This window comes from Pristis pectinata, chromosome 1, assembly GCF_009764475.1.
Source record: "Pristis pectinata isolate sPriPec2 chromosome 1, sPriPec2.1.pri, whole genome shotgun sequence".
NCBI classification, from domain to species: Eukaryota; Metazoa; Chordata; class Chondrichthyes; order Rhinopristiformes; family Pristidae; genus Pristis; species Pristis pectinata.
In genome coordinates this window covers 104,189,601-104,209,977 of record NC_067405.1, presented here as the reverse complement: position 1 = coordinate 104,209,977, position 20,377 = coordinate 104,189,601, and the positions used below count along the sequence as shown (strand labels likewise).

The 20,377-nt window shown below is 36.4% G+C and overlaps 1 protein-coding gene across 2 annotated transcripts in view; it reads right to left on the bottom strand.

Annotated features, from left to right (window-relative positions):
• Positions 1-1,874: 1,874 nt before the first annotated feature.
• Positions 1,875-20,377, bottom strand: part of g2e3 (G2/M-phase specific E3 ubiquitin protein ligase) — a 46,939-nt gene continuing 28,436 nt past the window's right edge. For both annotated transcript variants that reach the window (XM_052016689.1, XM_052016696.1), the window contains 7 exons: positions 18,929-19,053; positions 15,839-15,974; positions 12,305-12,618; positions 10,727-10,908; positions 8,544-8,716; positions 6,113-6,327; positions 1,875-4,300 (listed from right to left, as the gene is read on the bottom strand). In XM_052016689.1, the coding sequence (XP_051872649.1) occupies positions 4,050-4,300; positions 6,113-6,327; positions 8,544-8,716; positions 10,727-10,908; positions 12,305-12,618; positions 15,839-15,974; positions 18,929-19,053 (1,396 nt within the window). In that variant the 3' untranslated portion in view covers positions 1,875-4,049. The remainder of the gene's footprint in view (positions 4,301-6,112; positions 6,328-8,543; positions 8,717-10,726; positions 10,909-12,304; positions 12,619-15,838; positions 15,975-18,928; positions 19,054-20,377) is intronic.

The following is a 20,377-nucleotide window of genomic DNA, read 5'->3' as shown; positions in this document are numbered from 1 at the left end:
TTAAATGGAATTATAGCCAGGCAGGCAAAACCACATTTGAATGATGGGAGGTCTTTAAAGTGTAAGGTTTCAGGAATAGAATATGGAAACAGCTGTTTTTTTTTTAAGTTCCAAAACCCAGAGCTGAAGCTCCTTTAGTTTACACTTCCTGCACCTATAATTGTCAGGGACACTGGAAGCATCCTGGAGTTCCCATATTGCATGATTTACATTCCACAGGTCTGAGGTGCTCTTGCATGCCTCTTTCTGCTTAAAATAGCTCACTAAGAAGCAATGGGAATAATTTAATTCTTTAAATATAAAGCTGCATTATTACCCTTGCCTCATCAAAGGCCATTCTCACCAGAGTTCAAACTGTATGGATGCTGGGCTTTGTAGCTTAAAAAAAACATACTGAATCCTGCCTGGCCTTAAGAGTACAAGGACAAAAATGTCACATTGGACTATTATAAAACTCTGTGGCCATAACTGGAATATTATAGTTCTGGGAAACACACTTCAAGGAAGCAAAGACGACTGTGCAGAAGAGGATTACTGAAGTGATTCCAAGGAGAAAAGAGCTTATTTTGTGGGTAGACTGGAGATAGTAAGGTTGTTCCCCTTGGAATACGATAGATTGTGAGATCTTTCAAAGATACTTGAGTATGGGCAGTAGAAGCACAAGGATCAAGAATCTGAGTACAATGAATTAAGATAATTGGCACAAAAGTAACAAGGGAAAACTGAACCAAAAAAATGACAAGAGTGAAAATTTTTAATAAAAATACAGTGAGAGGTTGGGATGCACTTTTCTGGGTGGAAGTGGAGGCGGAGGCTGTGTCAATGATAGCAATCAAAAGGTAGCTTGGTAAGTATCTGAAATGTAAGAACTTGCAGGTCTATGGGGAGGGTGGAGTAGGTCCAGTTAGATTAATTTTACATGGAGCCAATGAGCCAACTGGCCACTTTCCATGCTATAATCATTATGACAATGAATCAGAGTCCTGGTACTATAATGAGATTTCTTCCATAGAGATAGAAAATAAAGATATAAAATAGAGAATGAATGGGAATCCACATTCTTCTTCATTCTCCTCTGCATTCAATAAACCAAATGCAGATTGGGTGTCAGCTTGCAAAATACCTGACCTTCCACTTTCCTGTCACTTAAATTCTACATCCCACTCCAACTCTGATCTCTATCTTTGGCCCCTTCACCACTTCAGTGCGCAAAGCAAGCTCAAGGAACAACACCTCGTTCTTTTGCCTTGGCATACTGCAGCCTTAGAGATTCAATTTTGAATTTAACAATTTCAGAAAACTAGCATTTCCTGTTTGTGTCAAAACTGACTAGTTCTGATGCAAGCCCATCCACTTGTAACTTTAACTCACTTTTTCTCTCTCCACAGATTCTACCTGATTTACTGAACATTTCCAGCAGCTGTGTTCTGCATCTGTATCAATATTTTTGTTTTCTCTCACACCATTGCTCCCTCGTCTTCCTTTATTTTAAATTCTTCCAGACATATCAGCTGTGGTTAACATTTATTTGCCTCTTAGATGGCACTGAAAGCAGTTGTGTTACCTGGATAATCTTGGTCTCTACCCCTTCACAGACATCCCTGTTGTCCTACCATTGTCCTCACTATTATTTAAAATAAGCTTGTTTTCTCACTTTTCCAGTTCTGTTGAAAGGCCATCAACCTGATTCTGGGTCTCTCTCCATAAATGCTGCCTGACCTCCAGCATTTTCCATTTTTATTTTAGATTTCTAGCATTTGCAGGTTTTTTTTGCTTTACAAATGTCAATTGACTGCAAAATTTCACTCTGCTTGCAACATATGCAAAATCCTTACTTTTAAACCTTTCAGTTTGCACTTTAGAAATCAAAGTTTCAAATGAGGCTAACAAGAAAAAAAAACTTGGAAAAAATCTGAAGTGCATCAGAAAAAAATGTGACTTCTTTACATTTATTATTTATGCAGACATACAGAAACAAGCTCATGTAAATAGACTCCATCCAGCTATAGCTAAAACAATTATACATCACAGATTACAGATGTCTTCACAATTTGAACATTAAAATGTTGAAGTATGTAATTAAGGTCAGCTTATCCATAATCAACTACTGAGCAATTTTGCCAAAAAAAAACCCAAGAATTCAATGCCAAACATACTTTTTATTCCAATGAGATTATTACATTTCTACTGCTACATGTTTTAGCAGTTGTTTTATGATCTTTTTAATTGACAACCAGATTCTAACATCTCAATTTGTAATCAAGGTTATACTTTCTATTATTTCTGTATCAGTCAAATGTTATATGCATTGACAACAGCATGTAAGTCAAACCGAACAATTATGCAGTAAATCACATGGATAAATTATTTAGGATAGATAGCTAGTCAAGTGCAATAGTTTATTTTATTCACAAACAATATTCATTCACATAACAGTTAATTTGTACACATTCAGCACACTGTTTTTCTACATGAATTTTTACTTCACTAATGCTAATCTTTGTACTGAAAGTCTTTTATTCCCCCCTAAATCTCATCTTTTCTTTCGTACTCTAATTATTTTCTTCAGAAATGGTACTTAAATTTTGTTTATTTTGTTTGCTTTTTTCTGTTTAAATGTGCAGCAAACTACGTTCTCTTCAGATAAATCTACCCACCAAATCTTTTCTCAATGTGAAATGTTGGGGGATTCAGATATAAATTAACAGAAGGAAATCATGAATTTGACGAATGATATGCTATGTGGATTTTGTTCAAATATAAACATACATTTGTAATACTGAATGCTTCACCCACTGCTTAAGATCAGAAATCAGCATTTAAAAGAGCAAGGCCATTGCAGTCCAAGGAAGAATGTACAACGTGTAAAGCAGTATCTTTCACAGAAATGCATTAAACAAGAACAAATATTTTACAATATCAGCACCTAATGAACCCACCCTTTTGTTGCCAAAACCAAGCTACTAATAATACTGTTAAAGTTTCATTTTTTTGTTGGAAATTAAATATATTTATAACAATTCTAAATAGTTATAATTTTTTTAGTGAAGAAAACTAAATGGGTTATCAATACAAGGTAATTTCTATTTACGTTACAAGTATAGTCCATCATGATAGTTATAAGATCAGAAATAAAATAAAGTTTATATTCATTACTGGCAAAACCAGCGAATAGTCCAAAAAGTGTACATACAAAACAAAATCTCAAATTCCTCATTTTAAAAGTAAACACAAAACAAACCTGACATATTTCGGACATTCAAAATATTACTTTGGCAAGTTACAATTTACTGCACTTTAGAAAATTCAAATTTCAATGTAAAAAAAATGTCACCTGGAAGTGTGGTCAAATGAAGCTTTTTTTCAGTACATGTAGCTGATTATAAACTTATTGATGATATATGTGGGAGTCATATGCAAAGTTATTAAAGGAAACTTTAAATTAGCTAATCAAGCAATTTCATAAGCAAATGTATATTACATTAATCAAAACTTCAAAATCACTTGTGGATAACATTGAATATTTAGAAATATTTGAATTTCCCTGCTGTTTCAATATTTTGTTCCTTCACCTCCCCTGCCAGAGAAAAACAGAATTGCTACGAGGACTCAAGAACTTACAGTTAGCCAGGCAGAGGGCTGTCCAAGTTGAGAAACCATTAAGATTCCTTTTCTTGTTTTCAGTGAACACTTTCACTCCTGCTTCAGCAAGATCAGAAACTAATGCAAATTGCTATTGTTAATGTGCTTCCACAGCAAAGCATACTGAAACACAATATGTTGGCAGGGAAGCTGTTTGACAAAAGCATTTCCAATTAAGTTTCTGCTTCCCTCCCAGTACATTGCGCATAAAATACTTACCCCACAAGTCCCCTAAGAAGGAATCATTATCCTTTACATGTTGTAAACTTATTTTTAAAAGTTTTCTGCAAGCCTTTGCTAAATAACTGGAAATTAAAAACCAAGACTTTTGTAACTAATTTTCTAACAAAGAAAATTGCTACATACTAATGTACAAATTTAATATTTGATTAAAAATATTTACAGCATTACTTTCTTTTTAATCCAGGTGTGTTACAAATAGCAAAATCCATGCATTCTTTAAATTCCTCATATGTTTTTGACATTGGTAGTTTCAAACAATTGAGGGATGTTTGTCCAGTTGGAAATCTGTATTGTATGATTCCATCACTATGCAAGAATTTAATTGCTGGGCTGGGAAGAAAACTGATGGGTGGAATATTATTTGTGCCAGTTGCAAAAGTCAAGATTCCTTCAAAAGAAGCTTTAGTTTTTCCACCTGAAAAGAAAAATACCATTAATTCACAAAAATAGTATGCATTAGAATGTGGTTCTACAAAACAATTTGGCCAGTGGTCCAAATATTCAAAACCAGATAGTTACTGTTGATCTAGCTGGAGTGAACAGCACCGCTACTTAGTACTGAAATGAGGGGGATCAGGGTTGTACCTTGACCAGCACAGTGAGTGCTAGCTACTGCTGGGAACTGGCAACAGCCCTCCATGTGTTGACTGATCACCTGGATCTCCTTTGGTCTCTCTCATTATTTCTGTTGGATGTGAGGAAAGCTGCTGCCTCCCTCTATTTTGCTGCTCAGCTCTCCCCAGCCTACAGTAAGAAGCCCAACTGTGGTTGCACCACTTGCCACGGTCTGCCCAAAATCAAATCCTTTGATGAATCATTGCTGCAGAAGTGCAAGCTGAGGTCGGGGATTTCCAGCTAGGCACCCGGCACAGCAGTGCTTTAACACATCTATGTACAGTATAATGCTGCAATGACCCCTTTTAGTGCCAATTTCATTAGCACTTGTTCAGGGGAATGTATCCTGAACACCAAAGTACCAGTGTACTTTGTTCAGGGGAATGTATCCTGAACACCAAAGTACCAGTGTACTCCTTTGGGCTGGCACTATTTTCAAACTGCATTCTGTTTTTAAATTTGTTTACATGGTGTGTTCATTGCTGGCCATCCCAGCATTTATTGTTCATACTTAACCGCCTCTTCAGTTCAGGTGCAATTAAGATCTAACCACATTAGAGGCTCCGGAGACACATATAGATCGGACTATGAAAGAATGGAAGCTTAATGAGTCTGATGAGTTTATAACAGTAATCGGTTGGTTTCATGGCAACAATTGCTGTTTTTTTTAAAATCAGTTTTAAGTAAAACTCCAATAATCCAGTGCCTTTTGGATTTTGGTGATGCTGGATTGGCAGATTTTCTGGATTATTGGATATTAGTACTATCAACTCATCAACATACTTTAATTCACTTTTTTTTTAAAAAGAAAGATGTTACACAGTAGTATAACTTTATCAATGGACCAGTGAGTTTAAAGAGAGGGCGAGAAATAACCAGGTGTGTGTAAAGGGAGTGCTGGAAATGGAGCATGGGAAACATGGCCCTGGTGGTTTAAACAGAGCTTGAGAAAAGAGCCCAAGTTTAAAAGAAGTGTGGGAAATAAAACCCAATGAGTTTAAAGGGACATGTGAACAGGGCCTTGGTGAATCTATGAAGGGTGTGGGAATGGGAGTCTGGTGAATTTATAAAGGAGCACAGGAATAGGGCCCAGGTGAGTCAGATGCATAACTATTGGGATTGCCAAACAACGGGATGGTGAATTGAGAGTTTTACTGTACTTGAATTTTAAATTCCCCAACTGGGATTTTGAATTCATGTCTTGGTATCCAGAACTCTGGGTGCTGCTCCAGTAACGTAACCACAATGTTACTACGAATCTCATTTATAGCAAGTGAAAAACTATTGAGTTTGGTGGAAGCAAATTTTCAAACGGTTAAAATTTTTCAAAGATGGAAAATGAACAATAATGAATAATCACCAGACAACTAATATACCTAATGTGTAATTTCTCTTGGTGATAAGTGGATTCTCTGCAGAATTTCCTTGTTGTAATACTTATAAATATCTTTTGTGATTACTGCTTTTGACCAATACAGAAATCACCTTATTTGGATCCAACATCATTACTGTTTCATTCCCCTTGACCAGGAACATACCACAAAAGTTCAGCTGCACAAATGTTGCTGGTAATTGCGTAATTCTGCAAAAACATATTGTAAAATTTTCATACCTTCTACATCTGCCAAATAATCTCTCCAGAAGCTGACTACTTTAGATTCTGCAATTATTCTGTTACTTCCATTTGGTGAAAAGTTGACTGAGAAAAGGTTTCCAATTATCTCAGAAGACAATTTCTGTGGTTTGTAACACAACAGTTCAGAGAATTTTTCTGGATATGTTTGAATATTTTCCAACACACCAAGAATTTTCAATCCTTCACGAAACCTGAGAAGATAAGGAACCAAATTAGAAGTAAAAGTCATATCAGTTTCAAGAGGCAACATGGGGATGGACAAAAAAAAATCAACAGAAATTAGATGATCAGCATGGTAGAATTAAATCAACTTAATGAAGCACACCATAGAAGGCCATGCTGTTGACAATGAGGATAACTAAGACACTGATTCCATGCGGAATGATTTCTTGAGAAGCAAACATTTCACTTAGCATTAAAACAAATGCATTCTCATTAAAACAATGCATAACTTATTAATTTCATACACTGCAACTTAAGTTCATTTATATTACACATTAAAGTCAATAAAAGGATGCAGGGCATGTAACCACATCCTATTTTATATGAACGATATTCCCACTGGCCTGGCAAACCAAATTTTAAACCAAAAATAAACACCATATATTTTACAAGATTTACAATGTCTAGTTCCATACACTATTTTAAACATCTGACAGCAGACAGAAGTTAGAATTATCTCCAAAAAGCTATCAAATTGCAGGTCCAGCAATGTGAAAGACAGCAAATGGTACAATGTTTCATTCATCTAGCCAAAATCCTATCAGTTCAAAATCCCATTGCCTTTGCTGACCACTGTTGAATATTATGCATTAGAGTTTTCAACTAAAGCCCCAAAATTTCTTCAACTGATTTATTTTTAAACAAAAACTTCGATAGCCCAAACAGGTTTGTGCATTGACAATATGCTATACCAATCTGTCTAAATTTGACTAGATGGGTTGCTTATGAACTACCCTTATCAATCTTGCCTCTTTCATCTTCATCGAAAGCTTTTTTCCCCCCACTCCTACCACTGTCATTGATACACATCAAAAACTTGGCCCCACAAATGTTCACTATGTTAATCCCATAAACTTTTCCTCCCTGCCAATGCTGAGACACAAAAATCCTAAATAGTGGAAATCAAAACTTTTCTAGAACACAGAATTCTACTTTGATTTCAAATGCAATTTCTTAGGTTGAGAACTGGTTCAAAACAAATTCTCCTTCACTCAATTATACAAGTAGAGTCACCCCAACTGTTCTTTCATGAAAACATTTAATCATTTTGTGTCCATAAAAGATACAAGAGCAGAATTAGGCTATCTTTTTTTATTTTGCCATTTGTTCTACAGCTGAAGGAGCATTTGCGTCCAAAGCAATTAAGGCTTCCAGCTTTGACGAACATGATTTTCAACACTCGTTCTCATAATGGCTGCCACCAATTATGATGGTACAAGGCCACCTAGATTTCACTGCTTTGAGAATTCTGCAGATTCCCATTAGAATTCCAACACGAGACTGGAATAGTCCCCAGGATAAATCTTAATATCCTACAGCATAATACAAGTTTAGAATTAGTCATAATTAAGGATGCTGATATTCCATGCTGACCTACAGCTGATCAAATGGAGACTGACAATAAACTATCAAGAGCAAATTAAATATCTACATAATTAAGCCAAGAATTATGACAGGGACATTGAGGAAAGGACGCACATGCAAACAATGAAAAGAAATACATACTTACACCCTACAAGTCATAAACCTGATCTGGGATTCAATGATTATTTCGTGCATAAATATAAAGTAGAAGATTTATATTTGGGGGATTTAAAGCAGTGTACAAAACTTATTTTTTTTTTAAATGTCTGAAGTGCGAATGATGCAAGTATTGGTGCCATTTCCCTATTACCGCAAACGATTCATGAGCCTCTCCTTGTAACTGCTAAATGGCAAGCCTTTGATCAAAAGTGCTGAGTAAAGGTTGGCTTCCACTTCTTGGTGACCTGATACTTCAGCATGAAATTACATTTGAAATTGATGAACAACAAACTGAAAAGACTGGATTTAGTGTTTCCACCAGAACAAAAGGTAGGCCTAGAGGATACAATACCAATGGCTTTGAGCTTTCTCTAAAATCACCTGGAACTGTATAAAGTTGGATGATTACCACCTTAACTGGCTATCTGTCAAATGCAACCTGCATTTGCATCCTGGTGAAAATTGAAAAGAATTTCCAACAAATGTAAAATTGTTGGAGCTTCCAATCAAATGCAACTTCTTGCTAAACTTTCATTGAAAATTGCTCAGAAATTAAATATTCACAAAACTGCCCGAGTGATTACATTAAGGCTTTCAATTTTGAAGGACATTTTGAACACTTATCCACACAACTAATAGAATATAGAAAGTAAAGGCAAACCTTTCTAAAGGTGAGTGAACTCGATTGATTACGTGAAAGATCAGAACATCTTTCAAGAGCAATTCCTTATCGTCCAGTGACCACACCGGTCTTAAGCATCCAGCTACTGAAAGGTAATCAGCATTTTCATTGATAAATAGTTTCAATTCTTCCAAGGTTGAGGATTCTTTAATCTGAATGATCAAACATAATAAAGAAATACTTTGAACATTTAAGCATCAATTTTAAACCACCTCTCCCTCACCCACAACCAGGGCCATAAAAACCTTGAGCTTTGAACAACAGTTTTTAAGAAGCAATGAGCTGAAACACTAAGATTGTATTAATTAACTTTGTATTAATTAACTTAGTTTCACTGCAAATTTTGGAACATGGTTTATTTCCCAAATATACATTAAATGACTTTCTGTACTGTTTCTCAATGATGAGGGGTTAAATCCAATTTGGCAGCCAAATATATGATTACTTGGAGCAGGCTTGCTTAAATGGATCATGTATCATACAAGAAGTTTTTTTTATAGGGAAAAAAATACCAGTTTCGTCTACTTTTGAAGGCAAATCTCGCTGCTTAGGTGCGATTTATTGCATTTTGTTGGTTTGTAATTTAAATCAGATGCAAATGTGGCTTCCACGCTACATATTTCTTTACCACATAGAATGAAACTATTTAGCTTATTACATCTATGTTGACTCGCATAGCAATCCCATTCTCCCATTAATTTTCTCCACATTCCCATCAACTCCCCCCAACCACCATCCACGTACACACTAGCATTAATTTACAGTGGCCAGTTAATCTACCAACACACAGGGAGAATGTGCAAACTCCACACCGAAGCATTGGCGGTCAGGACTGAATCAGGGTCACTGGCGCCCCACGAGACTGCAGTTCTACAAGATGCATGGCTGTATTGACTTTTAATGTACAATGTAATATTCAAAATATGGGGCAATGCTTGAATGATGGATGCAAGGATGTCAAGACGCTGAACGAATGGGGGATGAACCTTACTCACCTGGCCATCTGCACAGAATTGCAATACCATATCTCTCTCAAACCATACTCACCTGGTATGGATATAGTGACCTAACTTGCTCACCTCAAATGAACTGAACTCCAGTGGCATGGCCTGAGCAGTAGCTGAGGCTCCAACAGAATACTATGGAAGCTGCAGCCCTGAAAATCTGAGAGCTTGGACATGTTGAAAAGCCCTGCCTGCAGCTGAGGAGGTCTTTTAATGTTTTTTTTTTAAAAATGTCTTCATCATTTAGAGACGTTTAAAAAAATTTAAACTATTTTAAAACAAGAAAAAAAATCATTGGAAAAGGACTTAAAGTAGTCAAAAGTAATTAAAAACACTAACTAAAAACAGGAATAATTAAAAACTCACCTTCCCCTATACAGCACTATAATCCACAATGAATCACCAGATTCTCAGACACTGTGGTAGGTCTAATCTGGAGCTCCTTTACTGGACTTCACATGGAGTCAAGAAATGGAGCACATTAAGTCATTCAGTGAGTTGAGTATTTTTGTTCAGAATAGCCAGCATTTGCCATTAAGATTCAGTCCAATAATTTCTCTCCTCCCCACATTCCATACTGAATTCAAGATCAAGAGAGTGGGTAGAAAAGTTACTCTCAGGTGTGCATGGCACACAATATTGCTGCCTGGATTAGTCAGAGATTTTTTGCCTCCCTCTCTGTGGGAAGTACTTGTAATTCAGAACTGAAGAGTGGTGGGTTGAGGACCACCAACCTGTTGCTGAGATGTGCATTTTTCAAGAGAGGTCAGTTTTAGAAAAGGATCATTTCTTACTTAAAAACACACAAATCATTTGCATCAAGCATTTGTTAAATAAAACAATTCACAATAAAGCTCTTTTCCTCAGAGCATTGCCTCTAACTGCACATGATACTTTGTCTCCCCATTTTCTATAGAAAGTTTTCTCTGAGAGGGGCTGCCAAATTTTGTCAAACATTTTTAGGCTATGGGCTTAAGCCTGTTAGCAATTTTATTTAACTCATTCTTCACCTTGCATTATTACTTTATACACAACAAATAAACAGGATTTATATTCCAAGATCAATTGTTTTGAGATTGGAACTAATCTCGTTTTGGCAAAAACTGTGCCAGGAGAGTGCCCTTGACAACAGCATTTAAAAGTAGTTCAAGATTTTACCTTTATGATCTTTTGTGCCACCTCAAATGATGCCACATCTTCTATAGTTGGTTCAGTTATCTCTGGTCCATAGGCCAGACAGTTAAATAGTGTTTTAGATAAGAAGTTTGGCGATGGACCACCATGGACTAAGGATAGTGCGATCATTCGTCCAGCCTCATAATACCAGTCCAACCTAAGAGCTATAGAAAAAAATAAACATAAATACATGGATTTATATTTTCTAATGCACTGAGAGTAGGAAGATTTAATAGGCAAGCAATCCATTCACTACCTTCCATTACACCAGCTACAGCACCCAAAACATCAATACTTGGCATTGAAGCACTTTGCAACCCTAGCAATAAATAATGTACAAATATATTTACTTAAATTGATTCAACTTCCTAATTATCAGGAGTGCCAGACATATAGCAGCAACTTGGAAGAATATGCCTCTTATTTTAAACCTGAATTATTCAAATATCAAGGAAACAAGTTATTCTTGACCGAGTATATGCATACCGTGCATTAAAAGTAAGCAAGTTTCCACATAATTGATTTGCTTTCCCCTGGCAGACAGTTTGCTTTACGTCGTTTCAAACCAAGCTTTGTTGCTAATTGCCTACAGCACCTGATGTTGAATTATGTGCAATGATATTGTTGCAATGGAGCAAACGAAAAATAACACAGGTCGATAGATATAACTCATTTCTCCATTTCCTTCAATAGAACAAGACCACAGATATCCAACCATCACACCAACAGAAATACCCCAAGAAATCTTGCAAGTATAATGTCACGTACAAACTTCATACTATGTAGATTTATTCACAACACAAGAGGGTGAATTCCTTTAGGAAGTAGTGCTGTTAGAGAAGTAAAATATTAAACTATTAGTTAATTAGTTATGGTTAACCATCAGTAAAATCTGAGGCAAATCTTTCCATTCTCATTTAGTATTTGTATACTTCCATTTGTTATTGAAAAAAATTAGGAAAACCAAAATTATATCAAAATGCAAATTAGCACTGTTAATTTTAATCCTCTTAGATTGTATACATTGTAATTGGTTAACAAACTTTTCGCATCCTAATGCAATGAAAACATTTGCCCCTCTGAGGCTCCCTCTTTCTTGCATGACAGGGCATTTTTAGTGACTTTTACAGATGTTCATAGTACGTGACAAACTGAACATGCAATAATTGTGGAAGGGCATCATGAAGAATATTCAAATGAATGTGGATATCAAAAAGGATATGCTCATTTGTGCACATGTACCTGATACTTTTTAAAGAGGTTGCTATTTGAGGTCTAAAAAGTTTTAGTTTACCTGTTGAGCTTTAATCCTACAATGAATGTAACATGTATTTCCATTTAACAGTGAATTGTGCAGCCACTTGAGTATTTTATGTGCATCTGATCTTGGGCAAAACACAGATTGCAAAATGCACCCAAGCAAATGTCAACTCAAATAACAAACAAACCTAATGTGTTAATTCTCCAGCTTTTCTTGTACAATGTCAAAATCAAATGTGAATGCAAAAAAATGATATAAACCACAATCATGAAGTCTAATATTTGTGAAAAATGTCTAACCTTGAGAATTGAGAGTTAAGTTCTTTGAGGTAGTCAGACCGTCAAATAGGGTTGAATTCTGAAGATGATGCATGAGCAAATCGAAGAAATCATGAAGAGGATTTTCTACATCAGGAGTTTGAAGTTTTCCAGCATCATCTGAATATTGAATGCAAATTGTGCTAGTAGGCCTGAATACTTTCCTTTTCATCTCTCTCAGAGCTCCTTCCCATACTTTTGTTCTGTCAACATTGATTCTTGAGATGACATTCAATTTGATCTGTGACCTTAATTCTTTCAAAATGCTTGCAAGTGGTCTTGCTGCAAAAATCTGGCTGTTGAAAAAATATTTAAAAGAGAATTTTGAAATTGATAAAGTAACTATGCTATGTCACGTTTTATTTCACATAATAATCTGCATCTTCTCAATAAGTTTTTGAAACGTTTTACAATTTAAGATAATATCAAAAGTGAAAGGTATCCTAATGGCTCATAGTCTTTAGCACCAAACAGATCACAAGGTTAACCTTTAAGCCAAGAAATATAAAACAAAAACCAGAATTTTGGGAACCAATACTTACTGATGGATTGAAAGGAGAATAAGGGGACAGAAATCCTCCTGAATCAATGGTAGAGCTCTCCCCCCTCCTTCAACCAGTGCTTGCCTCTCCAAGGAGATTACATAATTGCAGCTAGGTAGAAAAAAAATCTAGTCCTGAAGCTCCATTCAATTCAAACTCTATCCTAAATCTTCTGTACAAATCAAGTCTTTCTAGTTAATGTGATAGTAGCAGAATATACTTCAGAATGTGATTATTTTACAAGATTTCTAAAGTTGCAATCTTTACTTCTATGAAGATTTCTTATGCAAAGGATCTTCTGTATAATTAGGGAATATTGAGCCACGTTTGCTTATTGCTTTACATTTTAAAGGATGTCTTGTTCACAAAATAGGAAAACCAAATCCATGTTTTTGGGCATGCCAAACGTGCTGAATTGTCTCAGAAACAAATACCAGAAATTGTAAAATGGCCTTAGGCTGTAACATGACAGTTGTTGGTTTTGCTTCGGAAAAGTCAATAGTAGGTGGAAGGACTTGGACGATTTAACAACCTGGCAGGTAAAGCTCAACTTGCAATAATGTTTTGAAACAACACAGTATATTTGTGAAACATTTTGTAAATTGCAATAATCATTGAATTTTATGCTACATCTTCAGATTGACAATGAATGGAATTGGCAAAATTGAAAGAGAAATCTGATTTATATACTAAAAAATGGAAATAAGGTTCAAGGACAAGATACAGAATTGAATTTGAGGGATGAGAGACAATTTCAAGAAAATGATAGAAACTTGTTAAATAATTAATGGCATTAGTAACATGAGCATAAACAAGGTATTAAACAAGCCGTTTCTGCAGAATACAACACCTATAAATCAGTACCAGAAATATGAGTAATTGTCTTCTAGCCCGTAGCCAGATTGTGAAATTAAACTAAGGTAATTAAATGATTATTCCAATGTTCTTCTCGTTGTCCTCCCGCCTATTCTCCAAAATCTTTCAGCCACTTAAAACTGTGCCTTAACTCAGTAATTTCCATTTACTAACTATCCCTCTGCTTGCCAACCTGTATTGCCTTGCTTTTAAAATTCTCATCCTTATTTTCAAAGCTGTGCTCTTGCTCTTTACCTATGTAATCCCTTCCAGTCCAATAACCTTCAGAGCTCCTCATATCTTCTAATATCCTTATGTGGCTTGCTGTCAATTTTGTTTTACAATGTAAAACAGTCTGCATGTATTTGTTTTCTATGCAAAAGAACTTTCTTTTTGTTACTGTTTGATATGTACTCCATGTAAATCTCCTAATCCCTTCTATAATTAGATTAGGATAAAGGAAATACATTTTGATTTAATAATAGTCTCACTCCCCCAAGTAGCCCTAAAAAAAATTATCGACAGCAAGCAAAGCTCGACACCTACTTTGTTAAGTGTAAAAGCTGCGAGGGATAATTAATGGTTTTAAATTACTCTTTCCGTTCTCTGTGACTCCCTTGTCTGTTTGTCCCTCCCCACCAATCCCCCTCCAGGCACTTATCCCTGCAAATGTGTTAAGTGTTACACCTGCCCCTACACCACCTCCCTCAGGGCCCTAAACAGTCCTCCCAGGTGAGGCGATCCTTCACGTGAATCCATCGGATTCACTTATTACAACCACTGCAGCCTCCCCTACATCAGTGAGACCCGACGCAGGGGGAAATCGCTTTGTCGAGCACCTTCACTCCATCCGACGTATCAGCCAGGATATCCTGGTGGCCAGTCATTTTAATTCCACTTCTCATTCCCACACCAATATGTCTGTCCACAGCCTCCTCTACTGCCAAGTTGAGGCTAGATGCAGATTAGAGGAACAGCACCTCATTCTGACTTGGTAGTCTCCAACCTAATGGCATGAACATCAATTTCTTTGACTTCCGGTAACCATTCTCCTCTGTCCCTGCATTCTTCTTCTCTCCTTTATCCCACTGGCCCCCCATCTCTTTCCCCTCCCCTGCCCATTACCCACACATTCTTCCCATGAGTTCTCCTCCTCAGCTCCTTCCCTTTATTCCATGGTCCACTGTCCTTTCCTATCAGATTCCATCTTCTTCAGCCCTTTGTCACTTCCACCTATTACCTCCCAGCTTCTTGCATCATTCCCACTCTCTCCCCTCCCTCACCTGCCCATCAACCCCCTCACCTGGATCCACTTATCACCTGCCAGCTCTTGCTCCACCCCTCCCCCCCACCTTCTTGCCAGTCCTGATGAAGGGTCTCAGCCCAAAACATCAACTGCCCATTTCCCTCCATAGATGCTGACTGACTTGCTGAGTTCCTCCAATGCTTTGTGTGTAGCTCCAATAATTTCAGCATCTGCAGTCTTTTGCATCTCCAAACAAATAATAAAGTTTAGTAAACCACATACATTAGGGTTAGAATTAGAAGAATAAAGTGAATTAAAAAGGAACTTGACTTTCCCTTGATTTCCGCAACTCCACAATCCCCATTGAAAGAAACAGCCTTGGATTTATATTAAAAAAATTACCCTGGAGAACTGTTTTAAGAGAATCTCAGCATGATAGAGCTTTATGCTGAAATTCCATGCGAAGTCAAGCAACAATGCGATGTCACCTGTCATTCGGTAAGTTTGGGACTTCTGAATTGGGAGAACACATGCATTGAGGTCTTTGTCTTATTGTCATTTAAAAGGCTAAATGCTGGCAGTCTTTTTCCTTTGAAAGGAAATGAGGCTGGACCAGTAGATGATGAGGGTGCAAGATAGTGAATGTTTTGCTGAAAACAAAAGCATCAAAGTCAAAGATGAGCAAAGTGATGTAAAGATAGGGTCAGATGCAAAATACGAGTGGGAGATGTAAATGGCAAGGGATACAAGAAGTAATTGGACAAATATTTGTGACCTACAGAACGTCAAATTTAGGATATTGTATCGATTAATCAATTTGTATGATTTATTTCATATTTCAAAACAAAAATGAATTTTTGCCAGAGCACTAACCTATTTTTGCATTCTTTCCGCGTTCCACCTGATAATCTTGGACACTTGGAAGGTGAATGGAGCGAATCCTGATTTTCTGTAAATTTCCTTTTTCTTGATTTTATCCCCGAGCTTCGGTTTCTTTTCCTTAATTTTTCTATAGGAAAAATGCAAAATAATTTTATAATGTTCTATCTAGCAACTTTACAAAATCTATTAAAAAGTGAATCTTTACAATCCACCAGATTGTTCATTTGGCTTTTAATGAAATATCATTCATATTTTCATCAAATAGTAAAGACCAAGCATAATATAAACAAAAATACTCGTCATAAACTTCAAGTTAGTTAGATGGCAAAAGTGTGAAAGCTGTAGATAACATAAGAAACAGAAGGAATAGGCCAATCAATCCTTTGTGACTGTTGTGCCAATCAGTAAAATCATGGTTACCCTTTCAACATCTCCCCTCCATGGACTCTGTCCATACCTTGCGCTACCTTGGTGAAGTAGCCAGCATAATCAAAGAGCACTCCCACCCAGGTCATTCTCTCTTCTCTCCTCTTCCATCAGGCAGAATATACAGGAGCCTGAGGGCACGTACCACCAGGCTCAAGGACAACGATAAGACTATTGAACAGTTCCCTTATACGATGAGATGGACTCTTGATCTCACAGTCTATTTTGTTTGACCTTGCACCTATTGTCTACCTACAATGCACTTCCCTGTAGCTGTGCCACTTTACTCTGTATTCTGTTATTGGTTTTACCCTGTACTACCTCAATGCACTGTCCTACTTCAATGCACTGTGTAATGAATTGACCTGTACGATTGGTATGCAAGACAAGTTTTTCCACTGTACCTCAGTACAAGTGACAATAATAAACCAATACAATACCAATATACTGCCACTTTCCTGAACTAACACCTTTTTCCTTGATTCCTTTAATATTCAAAAATACATTGACCCTTGTTTTGAACATACCGTACACACTCAGGTACAGAATTTTAAAGATTCACTGTTGTCTAGTGAAGGGTTTTCTTCTCATCTCAATCCCTATATTGACTTTTTCTTGACACCCTAGCCAGGGAAAGATCTTCCTTGTAAAGCTTCTAAGAATTTCATACATTTTAATGAAATTAACTAATTCTTCTGAACTTGAGAACTTGTACCAAATCTCTCTCCTCACAGGATAACAGCTGCATCTCCGGAATCAATCTAGTGAACCTACATCCTGTAACAGAAACATAGGTTTCATTAGATCGGGAGACTAGACATTCACACAATTTTCTAGGTGGTGTCTCACTAGGGCTCTATATAATTGCAGCAAGATATGTTTATTCTTACCCTGAGATCTGCCTACAATATAGGCCAACATCTTGTTTGCCTTCCTAATTGCTTACCATACCTGCACATCAATTGATTTGTGTACAAGGGCCCTTATGTCTCTCTGTATATGTACATTCATACTTTCAATCATATGGTACAAGGTCATTTTTGAAGGAAATCCTGCAGTAATGTCCCGGGGCTAGAATGATTGACCTTTAACAACCACATTCTTCTTGAGCAATAATTCCATTCACTTAAGTGTTTACCACCATTGACCATGTTCATCAGGGATTTTTGGTGTCACACTCAAACGCTCCCTTGTTGTAAATGGCAGACACACTTACCTCCCTCTGTAATTCACATTTGGATCAAGGCTGTGATGAGGTCTGGTGCAAACTGGTTCTGGTGAAACCCAAAATGGCCATCAGTGAGCAACTGCCACTTAATAGCACAATCGATGACAGCCTCCATCACTTTGCTGACAATTGACCAGTATTTAGCCAGATTAGATTTATCCTGATTTTTCAGGATTGAATATTCAGATATCAGTCTGTATCCTGCAGCCATGTCTCTACAATGATTATCAAATCATTTCTATTTGCACTTGCAGTTCTTGTTTTGGTTTGAATGTTATGTGCATCCAGATACAGGGACTTTAGTTTTGACCTTTTACTGTTTTTGCAACCTCCAGCCTTATCCACTGATTTATTCTTATATTTGTATTCTCTACTCCTTCCTTTCACAATCTATCATTTCCATTGTTATTTCTTTCTCACTAGCCTTTTCTCTACTCTCCAATTTACCACATCATCTTAACTTTGATCCCTTGGCCCCACTATTTAGTTTAAAATAGTCTCTACTTCCCTAGTTATGCAGCTCGCTATGACACTGGTTCCAACGTGGCTCAGGTACAGACTGTTACAATGTGCAGCTCCCACTTTCCTGACTTCTGGGGCCAGTGCCTGATGAACTGGAATTCACTTCAACCAGTACTTGAGGCCTGCATTCATTTCTCCAATCTTATTTGCCCTCTGCGGCAACATGCGCCTGGTTCGGGTAATAATTCAGAGATGTTTTTGAACTTCTGCTTTTTAATTTGGTGCCCAGTTGTTCATACTGACTGTGCAGGAATTATTGGTATCTTTACGTACAACTGGATTCATACACTGCAACCTCCTCTGCAGCTCAGGACTACATGGAATGTTTGTTTAAAACAGCAGAGGTGAGAAGTGATGGACAATGAGGTAATACATCATTTAGTCCAAAACTAGATCCCATAAGATGGTCACTAATAAATCTACTGAAACCTCAGGAAAATGTGACATTTGTTATCAAATGGAAGTATTTATTGAGAAGATAGAAACATAAGTGGAAGAAAAGAATACAAAAAAAATAAATATATTAACAGGAGCTATAATGACCTCACAATGCACCAATGTATTTTAAGGTCAGTAAAGCACTTCTACAGTCTAGTTAGTGTAGGAATGATATGGGGTTAGGATGAGATGAAGTATGGTGAGAGGTTGCTTATGGAGAAGTTACAAGATCTTACTGAGTCAAATGACCAAACACATTTTGCAGTTCTACACGATAGCTCAGGATGCAAGCTACCTAGTGAATACATCTGACTTGAATCTTAAGTTCTTTGAAAGAAGTTCCACATAAACCTCAAGTCCTTGTATTCAATAATGTGAAAGATCAAAACAAGTGATAACCTAGAATTGACAAAAGCAACTTATTAACCATTTTCATGCTTTAAATAAAAATGTTATTTGCAAATTACCTGATTTGTATATAATCTCTCTACATTCGGGGCACTCCCAATTTTCCAGACAGCTTGCCAACAATGAACAGGCCTGATGAGTTCCACTGGAGCCGCAGTACTTACAAAGTACTATGTCCCATTTACTGAAAAAAAAAGTACTGTTATTAATTTCTTTCAAAGGTATTTTTCATTACATTAACTGTGACAAATCAATGCCAATTAACAGTTGTCATATTCTAACATGCAAATTAGTGACTAGGGTCTACTAGTAAGTGGTACAATTATGAAGGTTAATCTAAACAAGAAAAAGTTAACTGTAGATTAACACCATCTACAATATATTGCACAGATCACAATTTCCTACTTTGGATTTAACAAGATTGGCATTTTATGATAACTCATTGGGGTGAATCTAATTATTTTCTTCCAGTCTTTTTTTAATCTAACAGAACCATTGATGTGACAAACCGATCATATCCATCAATATGTGATAAGAATATTAAATAGAGTGTATTCCTGCCAAACTGATGCATTTCCTTAAAAACAGAAATGACAAAACAATTTTAAACACTGCTTTATTGCAATGAGCATATACAGTACATTGCATTGTGGTATACATAGTAAGACAGTTATACAGAGACTATAATACCACAAGCCCTGCACCATGCATGATACTGCAATAATAACGTGATCAGAATCTGTTGGAATTGACTGCAGGTGAGCAGGGTTATCTTCAAAACCAGAGGTGAGCAGCTAACCATTCTGAGGTTCCCATAATGCAAACTGAGCTTGAAAGCTTTGGATGAGACAAAACACTGAAGAAAAAGAACAGATCTAATCTTTATTCTCAGAATTTTTCTGTTAGCATGGGTAAATATTTTATTCAGAAATTAAGTAATCATCTGCATTACATTGAGTTAATCTGCTCAACTGAAAACAGTACCAGTACAATGTAAATATCAAAGTGTGTGCAAGAGACAGCACTAAAATACTCTTCAGTCATTACTTATACAATTATTTTTAAATTTTTCCATAAATAAATAAAAAGAGGTTTGGAAGGACAAATCAGTCATCACAAACTCAAAAATATTGCACTGAAACTAGTCCTCTATTTCAATCAGAATGAAGCAGTCACTGACCCTTTCTTTCTAATGGATTTCCAAAAGCCCTAAACAATTCCATTCTGAAACAGAATGAATTTTTGTAGGTAAATAATGGCAGCCACATTTGTAATTTCTGCACAAATCTTCTGTGAAAGATTAGACCCAATTACTATATTGATTCCAAATAAACAGAAAAAGTGATAAAACTATATTCATTTTATTTGCTTGGAACAGCAGCAACTATTACTAGATATATCTGTATTAAATATTTTTTTCCAGATTTTATGCTTCCGTGGTTTTAAACAGAGTTTCTTTTAAAAGTCAATTTTCTCCCGACCCCCCCCCCCCCCATCTAACACTTTTG